Source organism: Telmatherina bonti (genome assembly GCF_933228915.1).
Source record: "Telmatherina bonti genome assembly, chromosome: 19".
Classification (NCBI taxonomy): domain Eukaryota; kingdom Metazoa; phylum Chordata; class Actinopteri; order Atheriniformes; family Telmatherinidae; genus Telmatherina; species Telmatherina bonti.
In genome coordinates this window covers 6,850,116-6,871,407 of record NC_136617.1, presented here as the reverse complement: position 1 = coordinate 6,871,407, position 21,292 = coordinate 6,850,116, and the positions used below count along the sequence as shown (strand labels likewise).

The 21,292-nt window shown below is 49.7% G+C and overlaps 1 protein-coding gene across 2 annotated transcripts in view; it reads left to right on the top strand.

Moving 5' to 3' along the window:
* LOC306770330 (putative C-mannosyltransferase DPY19L4) overlaps positions 1-21,227 on the top strand; it is a 37,451-nt gene extending 16,224 nt beyond the window's left edge. The window contains exons 3-19 of one of the 2 annotated variants that reach the window (XM_079259188.1): positions 155-279; positions 345-435; positions 504-625; positions 2,135-2,280; positions 2,395-2,518; positions 7,423-7,557; positions 9,638-9,769; positions 9,888-9,989; positions 10,060-10,133; positions 10,210-10,368; positions 11,887-12,006; positions 12,087-12,207; positions 12,307-12,363; positions 15,113-15,195; positions 15,267-15,399; positions 15,527-15,685; positions 18,785-21,227. In XM_079259188.1, coding sequence (XP_079115314.1) covers positions 155-279; positions 345-435; positions 504-625; positions 2,135-2,280; positions 2,395-2,518; positions 7,423-7,557; positions 9,638-9,769; positions 9,888-9,989; positions 10,060-10,133; positions 10,210-10,368; positions 11,887-12,006; positions 12,087-12,207; positions 12,307-12,363; positions 15,113-15,195; positions 15,267-15,399; positions 15,527-15,685; positions 18,785-18,949 — 2,048 coding nt within the window. In that variant the 3' untranslated portion in view covers positions 18,950-21,227. Of the gene's footprint in view, positions 1-154; positions 280-344; positions 436-503; positions 626-2,131; positions 2,281-2,394; positions 2,519-7,422; positions 7,558-9,637; positions 9,770-9,887; positions 9,990-10,059; positions 10,134-10,209; positions 10,369-11,886; positions 12,007-12,086; positions 12,208-12,306; positions 12,364-15,112; positions 15,196-15,266; positions 15,400-15,526; positions 15,686-18,784 lie in introns of both variants that reach the window. The other variant, XM_079259187.1, reaches the window with a different exon arrangement.
* Positions 21,228-21,292: the final 65 nt, after the last annotated feature.

The following is a 21,292-nucleotide window of genomic DNA, read 5'->3' as shown; positions in this document are numbered from 1 at the left end:
GTGGTTGAACGTATTTCACCTGGTGCGTTCTTTACCTCCAACATGGAGAATGCTGGTTTAATCCCACAGAATCGGACTGTTTTCTCCTGGTTTGTGTCAGAGAATGAGGCATGTTCAGTTTGCTCTGCAGATGTTCTGTGTTTCTGCTCCTCAGCTGGTGTTCTGCACTTCGTGGTGCGGGTGTTCTTCGGGTGTCTGGCAGCCGTCGCCTGCGGGATGCTCTACGCCGCGTATCTGTCGGCGTATCACGACAGGAAGTTTTGGTTTTCCACTCGACAGGTGGGTGACGCTGCTTGCAGCCTCTTCCACCTCTCCATCAGCTCATTGTTTCCTGTTCTTCTTAGGATCTGGAGCGGGAACTCACCTTCCAAGGCGGCAGCGGCCTTTACTACTACTACTACAAGTACATGTTGGCAGCACCGTCGTTTGAAAGAGGTAAACTCCTCCGCTGACCGATGGTGGCCCTGCAGGTGTGATCAGGTGTGTGTTTGCTGTCTCTGCAGGACTTTACGAGCTGACGAGGGACAACAGGACGGTCTCAGGTCAGACCATAAACGCAGTGCAGCGGCTGTTTCTTTACCCAGAGCTCATAACAAGCTTCATATACCGAGTCACGGAGAGCCAGGTGAGCCCATCGCTTTCTACTTTTTCTACTGTTCTCATGTTATTTGCATGCTACACCATCAATCAGCTCCGCTTCTAAAACCGTCAGAGCAGCTTCTGCTGGAGGAGCTTCGTCTTCTCCTGATCTTCAGGGATCGTGTGAAGGACCCAACTTCTCCAGAGAATTAGCACAAAGTTCTTAGAAATAGTTTTTAATTGTGTGACGATGATCAATAGATTCTCCGGGTGCGATTATAGTCAAAGAAATGATCGGGATTATCCTGCGTTAGTTATTCTCCATGTGCCGAACCTCGGAGAACACGTCTGTCTCTGGACGCCAACATCACATCATAACGACACCAAGACGTCTCCTCTGCTGGGCAGCGTAGATAAATCCCACAAATCAGCTCTGGACTTCTCTGAGAGACCAGAAAGGACTTCAGAACCTCCACCTGGACCTGCGGGACCTCCACCTGGACCTGCAGGACCTCCACCTGGACCTGCAGGACCTCCACCTGGACCTGCAGGACCTCTAACTGGACCTGCGGGACCTCCACCTGGACCTGCAGGACCTCCACCTGGACCTGCAGGACCTCCACCTGGACCTGCAGGACCTCTAACTGGACCTGCAGGACCTCCACCTGGACCTGCAGGACCTCTAACTGGACCTGTAGAACCTCTAACTGGACCTGCAGGACCTCCACCTGGACCTGCAGGACCTCTATCTGGACCTGCAGGACCTCCACCTGGACCTGCAGGACCTCTAACTGGACCTGTAGAACCTCTAACTGGACCTGCAGGACCTCCACCTGGACCTGCAGGACCTCCACCTGGACCTGCAGGACCTCCACCTGGACCTGCAGGACCTCTAACTGGACCTGTAGAACTTCTAACTGGACCTGCAGGACCTCCACCTGGACCTGCAGGACCTCCACCTGGACCTGCAGGACCTCCACCTGGACCTGCAGGACCTCTAACTGGACCTGCAGGACCTCTAACTGGACCTGCAGGACCTCTAACTGGACCTGCACGCCTCCATTTAAAAGTAATTTAATCTTGAAGTTCTGCATTGACAGGTACCCGATCTCCCGCTTCAAGTCAAAAGAACGTAGAACAACCACGGTTTTTAGCCGGTTAACAACGTGACTTAGCGTTAGCCCGTTGGTGATTCAGGGTAAATCTGCATGTGCATCTTCAAGCACGATGAAAACACTGAAATGGTCGTCATTAAAGGCTTCAGGTGTGTTTTCTAGATGAAACATAAAAGGTACAACAAAGAAAAACTAGTCGTAGGAAACCTTTGCAACAAGGTGTTCACCCTCTCTGTGATAAACTGCAGACGAGCATGAAAATCTCCACGTTTATGGACGTAAACAAGCTGAAAGGGAACTGAATTTATGAGGATTTGGCTGTTAAAGAAGTCAAACTGTGGTGGTTTTTATGCGTCAATGTTTCTGAGTGATGACGGAGACGTGGACGAGCCGTCCAGCATTTACAGCCCACACTGTCTGTCTTCCCACTGATGAAGCAGGACTTTGTGGAACCAGTCTACTTCTACATCGGAGCCGTTTTGGGCCTGCAGGCGGTCTACGTCACCGCCCTGTTTGTGTGCAGCTGGGTGCTGAGCGGCAGCTGGGTGGCCGGCATGTTGGCGGTGTCCTGGTACGTCATCAACAGGTGAGAAGACGTCTGTAAAATCCTCCATGTCCTCCAGACTGGATCCCCTCTGGTGGTGGGTTCTGATGTCGAGGCATTGATCTGTTTTTTCTCCTCCTTGATGAACTCTTCCAGACCGGACACGACCAGGGTGGATCACGCTATTCCCCTGCGGGACAACTGGGCTCTGCCCTACTTCTCCTGCCAGGTCACGGCTTTAACGGGATTCCTGAGCAACAACATCAGCTCTGCCACCGAGGTGGGTGTCTGCTTCCCAGTCCAAACCTCACGCTATTTGTTAGCTGCTAGCTGTTAGCTGGTACCTGCTAGTTGTTAGCTTCTAGCTGTTAACTGGTACCTGCTAGTTGTTGGCTGGTACCTGCTAGTTGTTAGCTGGTACCTGCTAGTTGTTAGCTTCTAGGTGTTAACTGGTACCTGCTAGTTGTTAGCTGGTACCTGCTAGTTGTTAGCTTCTAGCTGTTAGCTGGTACCAGCTAGTTGTTAGCTTCTAGATGTTAGCTGGTACCTGCGAGTTGTTAGCTTCTAGTTGTTAGCTGGTACCTGCTATTTTTTAGCTGCTAGCTCTTAGCTGGTACCTGCTAGTTGTTAGCTGCTGGCTGTTCGCTGGTATCTGCTAGTTGTTAACTGCTAGTTGTTGGCTGCTAGCTGGTACCTGCTAGCTGTTAGCTGCTAGTTGTTAGCGGTTAGCTGTTGACATATTTCAGCATGGGGGCAGAAACTGAACAAATATAGAACAAAAAAAGTCAGGATCTGAAATCCAGAACCAGACCTGAACCAGAACCTGAGAGATCCATCTGGACTTTCAGCCGATCCATCTACTGTTGGCCAAAGCATCATCTGCACTGGTCTCCATGGAACCGAAGTTGTCAAGAAGCCAGAAAAGGCTGAAGGTCACATGACCCAAGAACTGGACTGAAGATCAGTGGAAACAGGTCTGATGGAGGGTCGGAGCCTCCCCAGAACCAGGACCTGAACGGGTCTGATGGAGGGTCGGATCATCTCCAGAACCAGGACCTGAACGGGTCTGATGGAGGGTCGGAGCCTCCCCAGAACCAGGACCTGAACGGGTCTGATGGAGGGTCGGATCATCTCCAGAACAAGGACCTGAACGGGTCTGATGGAGGGTCGGATCATCTCCAGAACAAGGACCTGAACGGGTCTGATGGATGGTCGGATCATCTCCAGAACCAGGACCTGAACGGGTCTGATGGAGGGTCGGATCATCTCCAGAACCAGGACCTGAACGGGTCTGATGGAGGGTCGGATCATCTCCAGAACCAGGACCTGAACGGGTCTGATGGAGGGTCGGAGCCTCCCCAGAACCAGGACCTGAACGGGTCTGATGGAGGGTCGGATCATCTCCAGAACCAGGACCTGAACGGGTCTGATGGAGGGTCGGAACCTCCCCAGAACCAGGACCTGAACGGGTCTGATGGAGGGACGGATCCTCTCCAGAACCAGGACCTGAACGGGTCTGATGGAGGGTCGGATCATCTCCAGAACCAGGACCTGAACGGGTCTGATGGAGGGTCGGAGCCTCCCCAGAACCAGGACCTGAACGGGTCTGATGGAGGGTCGGATCATCTCCAGAACCAGGACCTGAACGGGTCTGATGGAGGGTCGGAGCCTCCCCAGAACCAGGACCTGAACGGGTCTGATGGAGGGTCGGATCCTCCCCAGAACCAGGACCTGAACAGGTCTGATGGAGGGTCGGATCCTCCCCAGAACCAGGACCTGAACGGGTCTGATGGAGGGTCGGGTCCCTCTCCAGAACCAGGACCTGAATGGGTCTGATGGAGGAATGGATCCTCCCCAGAACCAGCACCTGAACGGGTCTGATGGAGAGACGGATCCTCTCCAGAACCAGCACCTGAACGGGCCTGATGGAGTAACGGATCCTCCCCAGAACCAGCACCTGAACGGGTCTGATGGAGGGTCGGATCATCTCCAGAACCAGGACCTGAACGGGTCTGATGGAGGGTCGGAGCCTCCCCAGAACCAGGACCTGAACGGGTCTGATGGAGGGTCGGAGCCTCCCCAGAACCAGGACCTGAACGGGTCTGATGGAGGGTCGGAGCCTCCCCAGAACCAGGACCTGAACGGGTCTGATGGAGGGTCGGATCCTCCCCAGAACCAGGACCTGAACGGGTCTGATGGAGAGACGGATCATCTCCAGAACCAGGACCTGAACGGGTCTGATGGAGGGTCGGATCCTCCCCAGAACCAGGACCATATTGGGTCTGATGGAGAGACGGATCCTCTCCAGAACCAGGACCGTATCGGGTCTGCTGGAGGGTCGGATCCTCTCCAGAACCAGGACCGTATCGGGTCTGCTGGAGGGTCGGATCCTCTCCAGAACCAGGACCTGAACAGGTCTGATGGAGGGTCGGATCCTCCCTAGAACCAGGACCTGAACGGGTCTGATGGAGGGTCGGATCCTCCCTAGAACCAGGACCTGAACGGGTCTGATGGAGGGTCGGAGCCTCCACAGAACCAGGACCTGAACGGGTCTGATGGAGGGTCGGGTCCCTCTCCAGAACCAGGACCTGAATGGGTCTGATGGAGGAATGGATCCTCCCCAGAACCAGCACCTGAACGGGTCTGATGGAGAGACGGATCCTCTCCAGAACCAGCACCTGAACGGGTCTGATGGAGGGTCTGATCCTCCCTAGAACCAGGACCTGAACGGGTCTGATGGAGGGTCGGATCCTCCCTAGAACCAGGACCTGAACGGGTCTGATGGAGGGTCGGAGCCTCCACAGAACCAGGACCTAACGGGTCTGATGGAGGGTCGGAGCCTCCCCAGAACCAGGGCCTGAACGGGTCTGATGGAGGGTCGGATCCTCCCCAGAACCAGGGCCTGAATGGGTCTGATGGAGGGTCGGATCCTCCCCAGAACCAGGACCTGAACGGGTCTGATGGAGGGTCGGATCCTCCCTAGAACCAGGACCTGAACGGGTCTGATGGAGGGTCGGAGCCTCCCTAGAACCAGGACCTGAACGGGTCTGATGGAGGGTCGGAGCCTCCACAGAACCAGGACCTAACGGGTCTGATGGAGGGTCGGAGCCTCCCCAGAACCAGGGCCTGAATGGGTCTGATGGAGGGTCGGATCCTCCCCAGAACCAGGACCTGAACGGGTCTGATGGAGAGACGGATCCTCTCCAGAACCAGCACCTGAACGGGCCTGATGGAGTAACGGATCCTCCCCAGAACCAGCACCTGAACGGGTCTGATGGAGGGTCGGATCATCTCCAGAACCAGGACCTGAACGGGTCTGATGGAGGGTCGGAGCCTCCCCAGAACCAGGACCTGAACGGGTCTGATGGAGGGTCGGAGCCTCCCCAGAACCAGGACCTGAACGGGTCTGATGGAGGGTCGGAGCCTCCCCAGAACCAGGACCTGAACGGGTCTGATGGAGGGTCGGATCCTCCCCAGAACCAGGACCTGAACGGGTCTGATGGAGAGACGGATCATCTCCAGAACCAGGACCTGAACGGGTCTGATGGAGGGTCGGATCCTCCCCAGAACCAGGACCATATTGGGTCTGATGGAGAGACGGATCCTCTCCAGAACCAGGACCGTATCGGGTCTGCTGGAGGGTCGGATCCTCTCCAGAACCAGGACCGTATCGGGTCTGCTGGAGGGTCGGATCCTCTCCAGAACCAGGACCTGAACAGGTCTGATGGAGGGTCGGATCCTCCCTAGAACCAGGACCTGAACGGGTCTGATGGAGGGTCGGATCCTCCCTAGAACCAGGACCTGAACGGGTCTGATGGAGGGTCGGAGCCTCCACAGAACCAGGACCTGAACGGGTCTGATGGAGGGTCGGGTCCCTCTCCAGAACCAGGACCTGAATGGGTCTGATGGAGGAATGGATCCTCCCCAGAACCAGCACCTGAACGGGTCTGATGGAGAGACGGATCCTCTCCAGAACCAGCACCTGAACGGGTCTGATGGAGGGTCTGATCCTCCCTAGAACCAGGACCTGAACGGGTCTGATGGAGGGTCGGATCCTCCCTAGAACCAGGACCTGAACGGGTCTGATGGAGGGTCGGAGCCTCCACAGAACCAGGACCTAACGGGTCTGATGGAGGGTCGGAGCCTCCCCAGAACCAGGGCCTGAACGGGTCTGATGGAGGGTCGGATCCTCCCCAGAACCAGGGCCTGAATGGGTCTGATGGAGGGTCGGATCCTCCCCAGAACCAGGACCTGAACGGGTCTGATGGAGGGTCGGATCCTCCCTAGAACCAGGACCTGAACGGGTCTGATGGAGGGTCGGAGCCTCCCTAGAACCAGGACCTGAACGGGTCTGATGGAGGGTCGGAGCCTCCACAGAACCAGGACCTAACGGGTCTGATGGAGGGTCGGAGCCTCCCCAGAACCAGGGCCTGAATGGGTCTGATGGAGGGTCGGATCCTCCCCAGAACCAGGACCTGAACGGGTCTGATGGAGGGTCGGATCCTCCCCAGAACCAGGACCTGAACGGGTCTGATGGACGGTCGGATCCTCCCCAGAACCAGGACCTGAACGGGTCTGATGGACGGTCGGAGCCTCCCCAGAACCAGGGCCTGAACGGGTCTGATGGAGGGTCGGATCCTCCCCAGAACCAGGACCTGAACGGGTCTGATGGAGGAATGGATCCTCCCTAGAACCAGGACCATATTGGGTCTGATGGAGGAATGGATCCTCCCTAGAACCAGGACCATATTGGGTCTGATGGAGGAACGGATCCTCTCCAGAACCAGGACCTCAGCATTGTTGAAGCAGTGTTGGATCATCTGGACCAAACGGAACAAAAAGCAGAACCATCCACAGAAGAACTTCCTGGAGAACTCTCCTCGTACCACCTAGATAAAACCAGCACCCCCCCATCAGCAGCCCTGGCTGGCTGTGGAGTCCCACTCGGTTCTGTTCTGGGTCCGGCCCACTTGTTCTCCCTCCATGCGGAGCCTCTGGGGTAAACAGGAGGTACGAACTGATACATGCTGGAACCTTCCGGAAGTGTTTGTTTACTTTGTTTATTCTCACAGTTTGTTAAACAAACGTTCCCGTCCTGTAAAGACTTGTAGAAGTTGCTGCATCGTCTCGTTACGTTTCTAATCGTTTTTATTGAACTTACGGCGGAACTGTGCGTCTCTCCAGATGTTCTGTTACCTCACCATGAGCGCCACCACCTTCACCTTCCTCCTGGTCTGGGAGCACGGCCACTACGTGCTGTTTGCTCAGGGCCTCTGTCTGTTCCTGCTGGACTCTCTGGACCTGGTGCCGCCCCGGAAGGTAACGTTTCTTCTCTTTTCATTTCGTCTGTTGCAGCTGAACTGCAGGAATGCTGTGATAAAACGCACACAGTGGGAAAATTAGATCAGCGCTTTAGGAGGGCAGATGGTGAAATGGGAGACTGCTCCTGACTGGTCGACATCCTGAGACGCCTGAAACCTTCTGATAAGTTTATTTCTGTTGCGCTTTTGTGTACAAAACCTTTCAAAGTGAAATCCTGACAGCGGCTGCAGGTGTGCATAAAGCACATAAAGACAAACCAAATCAGCTAAAACGGAGATTCGTTTCCCACAATCTGGGTGTTCTTCATCTCCTGTCGGCTGGAATGTACTTGTTTCCTCTATGTGTGTGTGTGTGTGTGTGTGTGTGTGTGTGTGGGTGGGTGGGTGTGTGTGGGTGGGTGGGTGGGGGGGTCAGAAGAAGGACATAGGGAAGATGGACGGAATTTTTTTTTAGCTTAAACTTGCTAAGAATTCAGTGGAAACGTTTCCATTCTTTCTGGTTTTCCTGTACAAATCCTCTCCGTGCAATGAGCTGGTGGAGGAGGGAAACTGGAGAGAGACCAGCACACCCAGTGGTAACTGGGCGAGCTCTCCATGTAACCGGGGAGCCCCAGTCCGGTCCTGGAGAGCGACCCTCCTGCAGCTTTCAGAAGTCACACATCTGGTTTAGACGAGTTGGAGAAGAGAAGCATCTAAAAGCTGCAGGGTGGTGGCTCTACTGGACCGGATCTGGTCCAGTCCTGAACTAAACCAGTCTTCTTGTTGTTGTCGTTGCTTTCTGCGCTGATAAACAATTAATATTTAATGATTTTATTGGGTGGATTAGTCTCATCTAACTCTGGGTAGTTCCAGTATGTACTATATGTTTTCTATTGCCTCTTTTCCATTAGCATCAGCTTGTCTCAACTTAACTCGACTCAACTCGTCTCAGCTTGGTCTTGTTTCTTTTCCATTGCAATTTAGCACCAGGTCTGAAATGGGCGTGCTTTGTGTGAAATTGCTGTGACGTCAGTGTTGTGCGCGACCAACAACATACGCGACAAACACAAGATGGAGGACCTAGAGGCAATGGTATATCTGCTACTTCTTCAGCAACCAAACAAAGAAACGTCTCCACCTCAACGTTGGACCACGGAACAGACTTTTGTTGCGCCAGTGCTTCTCACGTTGTACTGAAAAACAACATGCGAGTTGGAGTCGCTCTTCCAGTGATGTCACTCCCTGACCCTGACCTCTGATTGGCTGCACCCCTGACCAATGGCGGCATGCAGTCTGGCGACGTCACGCACAACCCGACAAAGGCTGAGTGGAAAACCCTACAAGCCGAGCCGAGTCGAGTTGAGACAGGCTGATACGAATGGAAAAGGGCCATATTATAGAACCAGCTAGTTTAACCTGCAGTCTTTTATTTATTTTTTTTCTTTTCTTTCATATTTATTTATTTATTTTATTTTATATTTATTTTTTTATATTTATTTTATCTTATTTAATATTTATTTTATTTTATATTTATTTCATTTTAACTTTTCAGTTTTTAATAATTGAAATATTAAATAAAACCATTTTAATTTTTATCTATTTCCACTTTTTATTTTAATTTAATATTTAATTTTGTGTAATTTTTATTATTGTTTTTATTTTATTTTTTAATGAATGTAATTTCTTTTTTATTTGATTTTGTTAAAATTATTGTATTTTGACATTATTGAATTAATTTATTTTCCTATTTATACATTTTAAAAATATATATTTATTGTCTGCTCATGTAATATATGATAAGAATATAAATGACATCAAATGATAAAAACCAAAAATGCGTGCAGCGTTAGTAACCTCTGTAGGGAAAATATTTTCTTCATGTAATTTAATTTCATCCGACAGCTTTGGTAATACTACCATGCACGATACAATAAGCTCCTACTATACACTAATACAACACGTGTAAAAGGATTTCAGAGGAAAGAAGTTGTTTTATTTATTGTTTTTTATTTGGAATATTTTAATAAGAGTTAAATTTTTAGACCTAAATGGTCAGAAATGGTTGTTGAAGCTCTGACGGCCGTCCCGGACCTTTACAGATGGCAGACATCCATAAGGTGTACCTCAGCTCCTTGTTCCTGGCCTACCTGTTCCAGTTCCAGGACACGAGCCTGCTCAGCTCACCTCTGCTCAGCCTCCTGATTGGCTCGGTGCTCGCCAGGTACTTCCAGGTAGAGTTAGCTTCCCCTCACATCCGACCTCCGTCACACGACGTCGACGTTTAATTCTATAAAATGTTTTGATTTCATTAAATGAATTTTAAAAAAAGGAAATCTGTTTCTGTTCCAGCAAAAGATGAAGATGGGTCCTCTTGTTGCCCGGGTGATGAAGCTCTTCCTGCACTTCCACCTGGTTTTCACCACCGGCATCACCTTTGCGTATCTGGTTAAGGTACGTGGGCGTGAGAAGAGCCTCGGTCACGCAGTCCCGGTGCCGTTAACCCGTTTGTGTTCATGCACAGAAACTTCTGCCTGGAGGTGAGAGCGACTTCGCGCTGAAGTTCCTGGAAGTGAAACTTGGTCTCAACGCCACGACGTGAGTGAAACGTTGCTGTAGCGACACCGTCTGCTCAGATTTTACGTCTGAACGACACGTTTGCTTTCTGTCTCAGCGACTTCGCTCCAAACTTCCTCCTGTGCCAAGATGGGCTCCAGACGCCGGGTCAGGACCTGTTCCTGCGGCTGACGCAGGCCTCGGTGCTTCCCTTCTACCTGCTGGTGCTCGCCGTGTGCCTGCTGTCCACCCTGCAGGCCGTCTACCGGAGACTCTGGTGAGACTCGGGATCATCTTCTGTCAAACCGTCTCTGAAATGACAAACGACGCTCTGCAGGAAAAACCGAACAACCGAAGATGTTAGCCGCTGCTGCTTTCTGAGCAGCGTGTTTCTGTTAGAAGCTGCCGGAAGCCATCATGTTGCTGCTGGATCTCAGGGCTGCGTTTGATCCTGTAGATCGCAGGATTCAGTTGGACAGGCTGGAAGACTGGGTTGGACTTTCTGGACTGGTCCTGAACTGGTTCAGATCCTATTGAGAAGGCCGGAGTTATTTAGTTATGAATCTGAGCGAGTGGCCGTGACTTGTGGAGTACCTCAGGGGTCAGTCCTTGGACCTCTTCTGGTCAACTTCTATCTGCTCATTTTGGGTCAAATAATACAGAACTTTAACATCAGTTATCACAGTTATGCAGACGATACGCAGCTTTATGTGTCTTTGTCACCAGATGACCACAGTCCAATAAACTTACTGTGTTTGGAGCAAATGAACCCATTAGCCCGCTTACCTCCGTTAGCTGGTTAGCTCCTGTTATCTCCGGGTTAGCTCGGTTAGCTCTTAGCTACAGAAAGCTCGGAGTTCGCTGGATGTCAATCATCCCCCATGACACACAGCCCCCTCTCAGCTCCACCTCTTTGCCCATATTTGTATTTTCCGGGTGAGACGACACGCATGCTCCTGCCAAGATGGTGACAGTAGGAACCGCCCACGAGCTTCAATTCAGCTCTTCAGAAACCTACGGATGACGTCGCGGAGGTTCCGCCCATCTTTTAAATACAGTCTATGGTCTCGACCAAAGTCCAGTCCAGGCTCCAGTCCAGGCTCCAGTCCAGGCTCCAGTCCAGGCTCCAGTCCAGGCTCCAGACCAGGCTCCAGACCAGGCTCCAGTCCAGAATCCAGACCAGACTCCAGACTGAACACGGTGAAGCAGCATCTAGCCGTCACGCTTCAGTGGAGATAAAACTTTCTCCACATGTAGAAACTTTTACATCCAGGTTAAATACATTTATTCTCTCCTGCGCCTTTACATGAAATCTGCACAGAAACTTTTAATTAATTCTGCTTCTAATTCTTTTAATACAGTGTTTTTCAAACTTTTTGAGCCAAGGAACACACACCACAAACCACAATGTTTCATTCAAAAAGAAAGTCCACATTTTTTAGATAAAGTCCATCTCGTCAAAGCATCTTGAATAGAAACCAGATAAACACAAGAAGAAAGAATTCGGATGAACACAAAGCTGCTTTTTATACCAATTTGGTGAATTTGGGTAATTTCTCAGGGCACACCTGATAATCTCTCACAGTAATAATTTGTGATTTTATTGTGATTTTGCTGTTTGTGTTGTCTTTATGTTTTTTTTTTTTTTTTTTTTACACGTTTTACATCACCTGTAATTCTTATAATGTTTCATGAAAAGCACTTTGAGTTGTCTTGTCCATGAAAGCTGCTGTATAAATAAACCTTCCTCGCTCGTCTAATGCCGCGTTGCTGAAACTGCTTCCCTCCTCGGCAGTGGGGAGCCGATGTCTCCGTCCCACCGGCTGGAGGACGGCCGGATAGGAGAGCAGCCGGCCGTCGTCTACCACGTGTTTCACACCTTGTTTTTCGGAGCTCTGACTCTGTTGTTTGACGGGTACGTTGGCCGTCAGCAGCCGTGTTTCTGCTGGTGTTCTGCTACCTGAAGCTGACATGAGCTCTGCTGTCGTCCTGCAGGATGAAGTATTTATGGACGCCGTATGTCTGCATGTTCACCGCATTCGGAGTGTGTTCTCCAGACCTCTGGATGACGGTGTTCAAGTGGCTCAAACTGAAGTCCATCCATCCTGTAGTCTTGGTTGGTTTCTTCTCATTTCTTGTGAAATTTGCACATAAAAATGTCCTTTTGGTTGCGTTGCAGGAGGAATAATTCATGCTGTCACTTTTCACTCCTCAGTCTCTGATTCTGAGCACCGCTGTTCCCACCATCATTGGCTTCACCTTGTGGAGAGAGGTGAGAAGCTTCTCATGTGCGGATTTATGTTTTAGCAGTCGGACGTTGTTCCCAACGCCCAACGTGGGGTTGTGCTGCCAGCTGCTGGTGTTTGGTCCATAGACTGTATATAAAGAGATGGTCAGAGCCACCATGACGTCACCCGTAGGTTTCTGAAGAGCTGAATTGAAGCTCGGTGGGCGGTTCCTACCATCACCATCTTGGCAGGGGCATGCGTGTCGTCTCGCCCGGAAAATACAAATATGGGCAAAGAGGTGGAGTTGAGAGGGGGGCTGTGAGCGTCATGGTGGATGATTGACATCTAGCGAACTCCGAGCTTTCTGTAGCCAAGAGCTAACCGAGCTAACCCCAAGATAACGGGAGCTAAGCAGCTAACGGAGGTAAGCAAGCTAAAGCTAAGTCACGTTGTTAACTGGCTAAAAACCGCAGTTGTTCTACGTTCTTCTGACTTGAAGCGGGAGATCGGGTACCTGTCAATCAAAAGGACACGCCCCTAAATATGCAGAATTTGCAGATTAAATGACTTTTAAATGGGCGAGTTAGAAAAAATCCACTCCCCCCACAGTTGTCATGAAGGTAAACCTGACCTATTAAACCTAAAATGGATTTTTGAACCAGGCTGTAAACATGTTTATTTCTGCTGTAAACATGTTTATTTCTACTGTGAAGTTGGTCTTTTTAACATGGGAGTCTATGGGGATTTGCTCTGTTTTGCAGCCCCTAGTGGATGAAGGGGGAACCGCAGGTTTATGCACTTCTCCATTAGCTTCACTTTTCACCGCCGGTGGCTCCGTCCATCTTTCATATACGGTCTATGTTTGGTCAATGGCACTTCGAGAACCCAACATGCCAGTTGGTAAAATGGACAGAAGTGCGTCTAAAGGGTGATGAAGTCGTCCTGGAGAGTCCGTGTGTAAACAGGTTGAAGAGCAATTGAATGCAGTTAATGGAGAGTTTTCCTCTTCTCTTCTTCTACAACTATGTAACGCTGGACGAAGGAAGAGTTCAGACGGTGATCCCATCAATCAGAACCAGTTTGAATAAACTGGTGATGGAAAACCGCTGCTTCTCTCTCCACCAGTTAAAAGAAATAATTCGCCTTTCATGTGGATCCGGATACGTCATGACTACCTCCAAATGTCTCCAGATGGGTCCTGGAAACCTGTCCAGGGTCATCATGAGTAGAGCCGTGTTAGCTCCCAGCTCACGACTTGCATTTTACCCAAGGCCGGATTATCCTATGGGCACATGGGCTGACGCCCACCATGTGGGCCCCATGTAGGGAAAACATCAGCAGTTTGGACATAAAACAAAATGTATATAAAAGCCAGATAGTTACATCACAGTCTCCAGTGTGTTGCTATTGGTACCACTGGTTGAGAGATGTTAGAAATGTCATTTCACAGAGTATCATTCACAATTTTCACAATGTTGTGCTGGGGAAGGGGGCTCCTGGAACACTCTGGGCCCAGGGGCCTGTAAACTTTTAATCCGGCCCTGATTGTACCGCCGTAACCTGTAGCTGGTTTCATTGTGATGATCTGAGGAGCAAAGAGGACTTGATGGACTGGAAACTCCCCAAATCTCCGAGGACAAGTTTGAAGCCATCAAGTCCAGCAACGGTCTGTGAGCGAGGCTACAAACCCCTCCCTCACCCCCCAGTTCTCCCCACCTGACCTCCAGTAACTTCCACCTCCTACGCTGTAAAAATACTTCTTCGTCACGTCCGCTGTTGTGGCGTCTAGGTGGCGTTTGATGCACAAGCCCTACCGTGTCCCAGGGCTGCTCGATTATGACAAAAATTATAATCTCGATTATTTTGACTGAAATTGAGATCTGGATTATTTAACACAATTATCCAGTATTTATAAACAACGCTGCGCGTCGTGGTGTTCTAGACTCCGTGTCGTGCATTATAACGGTCTAATGGACGGTTCCGACTTGTTTAATCCGCTTTTACCGCTTATATAGGAACTATTTTACGTTGGCCTGGATGTACGTTTTATACCAAACAACCGCTGTCAGGCTGCAGCACGTTTCTCTCATCCACCCGTTAAAAGACGGCTGATCTGAACCAGCTGGTTAACGTGTTGCTATGGCAACGCCCCATAACGGAGGGATATTACAGTGTTTAACTGGCCGAACTATGTATAGGAAAATAATGCAGCCAGTTGTCGCTGACAATGGTATAAACTATGTTTAGGTGAACTTCCACAACCTGCTGCAGTTATTCTACATTGACCTGCAGCCGGAGCCGACTGAGACTGGCCGCCTGGGAGTGCTTTAGGATGGGAGAGGCTCCCGCTGCTCCTTCCTTACAGTAACTGCAGAACAATATGAGCCTTCAAGTCAGTCGCCAAAACACCAGAAAAGTCTCTAATAACTCCAGTAAAAGCTGCTAGATTTGTCGCTTTTAACAAAAAAAGTCTCCAGATTTAGCGAGAAAGTCGCCAAGTTGGCAACAGTGTCTGAATGAAAGCAAAGCGGCTGTGGGAGGAGTTTACAGCACAGCGCTGCAACGCCAGAGACGCTCGATTAGCAGCTGAAGACAGCAGGAGAGGAAACTGCAGAGAGAAAAATAATCACTCCCTTTTATTTTTATCATCGTTGGAAACCCAGATCGTAGTTGAGATTAAAATCGATTAATCGCCCAGTCCTACCGTGTCCTCATGGTGAAGCATCAGTGCTGTAGATACACCCCCCTCACATGTAATCCCCCCTCTTTCTGCTGCTGTCTCCCGGGTTGCAGTACTACCCTCGGGTCTTAGCGGAGCTGGCAGACATCCAGGAGTTCTACGAGCCAGACACGGTGGAGCTCATCAGTTGGATCAGGTGGATCATCAGACCTCTCAGATTCCTAAATCTGTTAAAACGGCATTAAAATGTTTTCCTCCTCCCTGCAGGTCCCAGGCCCCGGTGGCGGCGGTGTTCGCTGGAAGCCCTCAGCTGCTAGGAACCATCAAGCTGTGCACCAGTTCAGCCGTCACCAGTTTACCGCTTTACTCTGACATCAGCCTGCTGAAGAGGACGGAGGAGGTGGGAGAGACAGCATTCACTCAAAACCACACGACAGAAGAGCTTCAGATGGAAACCATGAAGCGCTGCAGCCTGAATGTCACCGAGCAGCATCAGTCGTGGCAACATTTCTCCTCTATGTCTGCAGACCTACCAGGTTTACGCCATGAGATCTGCTGAGGACGTCTACAAACTCCTGACCGCCCAGAAAACCAACTACGTCATCATCGAGGAGTCGATCTGTAACGAGCCGACGCTTCGCAAAGGCTGCAGAGTCAAAGACCTGATGGACGTCTCCAACGGACACGTGAGTCTCCGGCTCGCACACGTCGGCACGGTGGACGTGAAGCGTGGAAACGGCAGGTTAAAGGATGGGACATAAACCGGCATTTCAGTCTTCTTGTGTTCCACCTGCCGTCCGATGGAAGCTCCGCTTTTCCTGGCTGTAGCTCGACTTCCTGCTTCAGCGGCTTCACCAGATGGAAAGCAGCGTCAGAGGGTTGGAAGGCGTCGGTCAGCGGAAGAAAACGGGCCGACGAGGCTGCAAGAGACCGACTCAACTGTAGCCGTTCTCTTTCATGATGTTCCGCTCGATGGGATGCTCGCCTGCAGAAGCTTTAATCTCATTACGCCGATCCTGATTGGCTGGTGAACGTGTCATCAGGTAGCGCCACCTACCTTAAATGGCGTCATGCAGACGTCACTGCCTTATTCGAACACCTAGTCTCACTCGGAGCATATCTGGCATCTGAGCTAAACCGTCCACAGACTGACCTTTTCAGCTTCGGTCGCCGGGCGCTACCGAGCCTTTGGACATATTTTCTTGCTTCGTTGGTCACACCAGACCTTCGCCGGTGCTTCCTTCCCCCACCACGGCTCGGTCGTCACGGTTTTCAGCCTCGCCGCGGTGATGGAGACTCTGGGTTCCTGCAGATGTGGGAATAAAACTTGGAGCAGGGACCCACACCAGGTCTGGTCGGGATGTCCCGGGCTGCTGGAGGTGTCTGAGGGAGGACCGACCTGTGGAAGAAGTAACAGAAGCCAGAAACGACCAACAAACATTGAATTGTTCCTCGTTTTTCCGTGGCATCAGTCTGAGCTGAGGAAGGAAACGACACGAGGCGTCTCGGCTCTGGGGACAACCTTACGGCTACTTCCCTCCGCCGTGGTTCGCTTCCTCAGGAAAGCGGCTCGTTTCGACCTCCGTCTTCCCGTTTCCTTTAGGTTGGCGTTTTCTTCTCTCTCCAGCCTCCATGGTCTGCCCTCTCCCCCCCGCCGGACCTCACCATCTCCCTTTTTATCAGATCCCTGAAGCCAGGGGTGTCAAACTCCAGTCCCGGAGGGCCGCTATCCGGCAGGTCTTAGTTGTTTCCTTCCACCAACTCAGCTGATTCACATCAAATAGATCCAGCAGATTCTTGTCAGCCTATTTATGAGTTTCAGTCAGGTGTGTTGGAGCAGGGAGACAACAAAAACCTGCAGGATAGCAGCCCCCCAGGACTGGAGTTTGCCTTAAGCAGCTGCACCTGTTGTGTGGTTTTCTGGGAAATGTAGTTTCCAGCCCCACCACCGTTTTAGACGTCCGCTGCTGGATTGGGATGTAGCAGCCGTTCGCTACGTGACCTCTGGTGAGGTCACAACGGTACAAACTCTCCGCAGACAGCTAGCTCTCTACGTCTGGCTTCAATCTGCTGGAAAAAAACATCAAATCTCCCAAAATCATGTGAAAGAAAACGTGTTCCGGTCTGAGGAGAGCATCGTCATGTCAAACGCCACACCTGTGGCGAAGCACGGTGGTGGTACCATCATGTAAAAAGAGCCTAAAGGCCCATTTAGGCCCAGTTTAGTCTGTCTCCCGCACCGGTGACGAGTCGGTTTCCCGTCTAATTTGTTTGAAGTGTGAATAGTTCCTCGCAGAGTTTCTCCCCCTCACGCTGCCATGCTACATGTTAGCATCGCTGCTTCCTGCTGTCTGCAGACATCTTCTGCACGCACCTCATGCCTCCTGGACAGGAGCTTCTCATGAAGAAGAAGTTCATGATTTTTTAATCAAAAATATTTTTATTGGTTTTCAGCAGGAAAGCTTTTTACATCATCTGTCAGTTCACAGTAACAACAAATGTGAGACTGACATGAGAGTCCTGATTAGTCTCTGACAAAGGCATCGTACATTATATTGTAGCAATGTATCAAATTTATGCAAAACAAAACAACAAAAAATAAATAAAATAAAACAATCATCATATTAAAAAAAATTTAAAAAAAGGAACAAAAAAGAAAACAACAACAACATCCCACCCACCCCGTCACTACCAGAGTAATGCATTCAAACCAGGACCTGGGTTTGGTCGCATGCAGCTATACTACTACCTTATGATCACAGAGCTGGAAATGTACACAAGAAGGGGCCCCACGTGTCATCAAAGGCACCAGGAGTTTGTTTTAACGAACACTTAATGTTTTCTAGTTTTAGGCAAGACATGACGTCCTGCAGCCGCTGTGTATGAGAGGGAGGGCAGGCATTTCAGTAGGATAGCACGGCGTGCCAAAAGTAAGACAAAAGCCAAAGAATGCTTTTTGGATTTGGTTTTCAAAGAAAAACCAAATGCCCCAAAAAGGGCTACTATGGGGTTTAGTTCCAATCTGAAATTCACCAGTTGAGATTATGTGCTAAAAACAGTCCTCCAAAAAGTGCCCAAGCGTGGGCAGGACCAGAACATGTGGCCGAGGGAGGTCTCCATCAGATTACATCTGGTGCACAGTGGGCTGACATCAGGATGCATAGAAGACAGTTTGGTCTTCGAGATGTGTGCCCTATGCACAATTTTAAGGTGAGTCAGCTGATGGCGGGCACAAAAGGAGGATGAATGGACTAGGTCCATGAGTTTTAGTTAAAATCAGCATGACGACGACCCCAGCCTGGAACCAGAGACCTGAATCCAGCAGGAAGCCGACCTGAGGGCTGCGAATCAGACGCGTCTTCAGTCTACAGATCTACCAGAGGAGACGGAGAGCGTCAGTCGTGGCGTGACGCATCGTTCCATCTGCCAGGAGGCTTTTCCATTTGCCAGACTGTTCCTCTGGCTCAGCAGAGTCGCCTCGACTGGATTTTATCTGCTCTTCTGTTTTGCTTTGATGATTATTTTCTTGTGAAGCACTTTGGTTGGCCGTTTTTCAGCGCGATGTATAAATAAAGCTGACAGTCTGACGGCTTCGCAGCAGGTCTGACGGAAAACGCAGGAGAACATCTCCAAATCCAGATCAACTGTTCTGATGGACTTCTGTCCAAGAAGACTGGATGTTGGGATTAAATCAAACGCCTAAACGTCTGAAGAGTGTTTATGTTTGTACAAGCAGCACTTTCCTGTAAACTCACCACTCGGTCTGCGTGTGTTTCCCCGTTCAGGTCGTCTACGACAAGGGCGAGATGTACTCCTTCTCCAAGCACGGACGATTTTGCCACGAGATAAAGATGAACTACTCTCCCTACACGAACTACTTCACCCGTGTCTTCTGGAACCGCTCGTATCACGTCTACAAAGTCAACGCCGTCATCTCCTTTCAGTACTGACGGCGGCTGGCGCCTCCACCTGTCTCCGCCATGTTCCCAGCTCCGCACCCTGCAGACGTCTGAACGTTGTCACTCGTCCTGAAGCTTCACGTTGGAACCTGCAGCCAACAGCTGAGCGCACCGCGAACACACGGACTGAGGTTACAATAATCGCTGTACTGTAGTTTTATAAACCATGTTTTACTGTTGCTGAGATGATTGATGAGGGAAGAACTCTGTTTATTATCTGCTTTATTCTGGCGTTGCCATGGTAACGGCTTAACCATCTCATCGGCGTCTGTCCTGCCTTTTCTGTCTGCGATGCAAAGTCCGTAATCTGGACTCGTGTCAGAGTTCGGTCAGTTCCGAGGCGCATGCACGTGATGACACAACCCGATGTCTGTGAGTTTAAAAAAAAAAAAAACACAAAACGAGGATTTTTAATCTCTCAACAAAAGTTTGATGCTGATCAGAGGAAATCTGCGAAAAGGAATTCCTGGATAAGAGCTTTTTATCTTTTCCTTTTGTAGATGTCCACTGCAGTTATTGTCCCCTTAAACTTTGACTTCCTGTTTGTGTCGCTACTTTTTCTACTGAATTTTCGCCACTAGCAGTGTAGCCTACACCGCCCCCTGCTGGTGACTTTATGTCAACACGTTGCAGTTTTTTCCTTTCGTTGTTTTTTATTGTTTTTATTTTAAAAGTGTTGCTTCAGCTCTTCTTCTTTAGTAAACAGACACAGTTGTGTGTTTGTATCACGTGCATGTGCCTGGCTGTAACCAGACTTTCCCATGTTTACCGGCAGGATTGTTGATGCGTTTCATCAGATCAGAAACTAATTCCACCTCCATCAGCTGCAGCTGTGCCTTTTAGCTTTGTTTTTAGCCCTTCTCAAACTTTTTAAGCCACGAAACCCAAGATAACATCCGTCGTGTTCGCGACCCCACCCCCACACGACGACTGAGTGATTAAATAGGTGATTAGTGGTTTATGGCGCATGCTGGTAACTACCGAGCAGGTCGGAAAGCCTGGATGTCCACACACAGTCGTCCTCAGCAGGTAAAAAGCTGCTGGGATCAGAAAGTGCCAGGAGAGGTGGAGGTCTCTGACGTCTCTACCCGAAGCCTGGAAGGTCTAAGTGACCTGGTTGTTGCCGTGGAAACAGCTGTATATTTGTAGAAATGTGTCTGAAATGCCAAAGAAGGCTCTGCAAGATGTGTCCCCCACCGGCGAGGTGGGCTGGTTTAGGCGATGAGAGACGTTTTAATCGGCTTGTTGGGCAGGTTGGAATAAACTTTATCAACCTGATTCTTGTTTTTTCCGCTTCAGTGTGGGACATTTCGCCAAAATGCAACAAATAATCTGCGTTCAGTGAGAAAATACGATGCAGATCAGCTCTTCTGAGCAGCTCTGGTGGTTACAAACATCCGCGGACGACTTACACTGACATTGTGAGACATTCCTGATGTTTGATCCTCTGAATGTCGGGAAACTCGTCATAAATCAGGAGGAAAATGTGGTTTTTGGTGGTTTTCTGTTCACTGCTGTTACAAGACGCCTGCATGCTGAAAATCAGCTTCTCTCACCGAGATAATGCTGAATTCAGATTTTTATTGTTTAGGCTTTAACGTGTTTATAATTAAGTTGCTAATTTCTGATTTATTTTTAATTCAATTGTTTAACAGTTCTGGTAAAAAAAAAAAAACATGTTTGTGTTTAATATAGGATATATTTTCTTCAGTTTAGTTAGTTTTATCTGACATCATCACCTCCAGAGGTTTGAGAATGAAGGATGACTGATTTAAAAAGGTTGTTGTAGATTTAAAGTTATTATGAATTATTGGTCCTGATAACGGATAAAAAGGTGGAAAGGATGAAATCTAAAACAACAAAAAATCGTTTATCTTTCAGGTTTTTGTCACATTTTGTCTTCGTTTGAGACGACCTGCACTGTATGTTTTATGTTCTTTAAAGTGTTTTTTCTCCAGCTCTTCTGTGAAGAAAGAGTTTTATCTGGTTTGAAGTGTTTATTAATCCTGACGTCTGGATTTATTTGCTGCCTGGTTTCTGATGAACAGACAAGTTGATGTTGCAGACGATAACGGGGTGTTTTCAGCTCTGCTGTTCATCTTAAAAACTCTTCCAGCCTTAATCGTAACGTCTCCGCCGTCATCTGGATGCCTTATGCGGGACGGTCGCTGTGCTGGTGTCGTTACTGATCATGTCCCGTGTGCTCGCTGGTGATGTAAATAACAACCATCCATCTGCAGAGTGTTCACTCAGGAAAATTAAAGTGTGAGTCGATAAAAACAGCAGCAGTGTGTGTGTCGTGTTGCTCTGCACAAAACACTTAACTTGGACAGA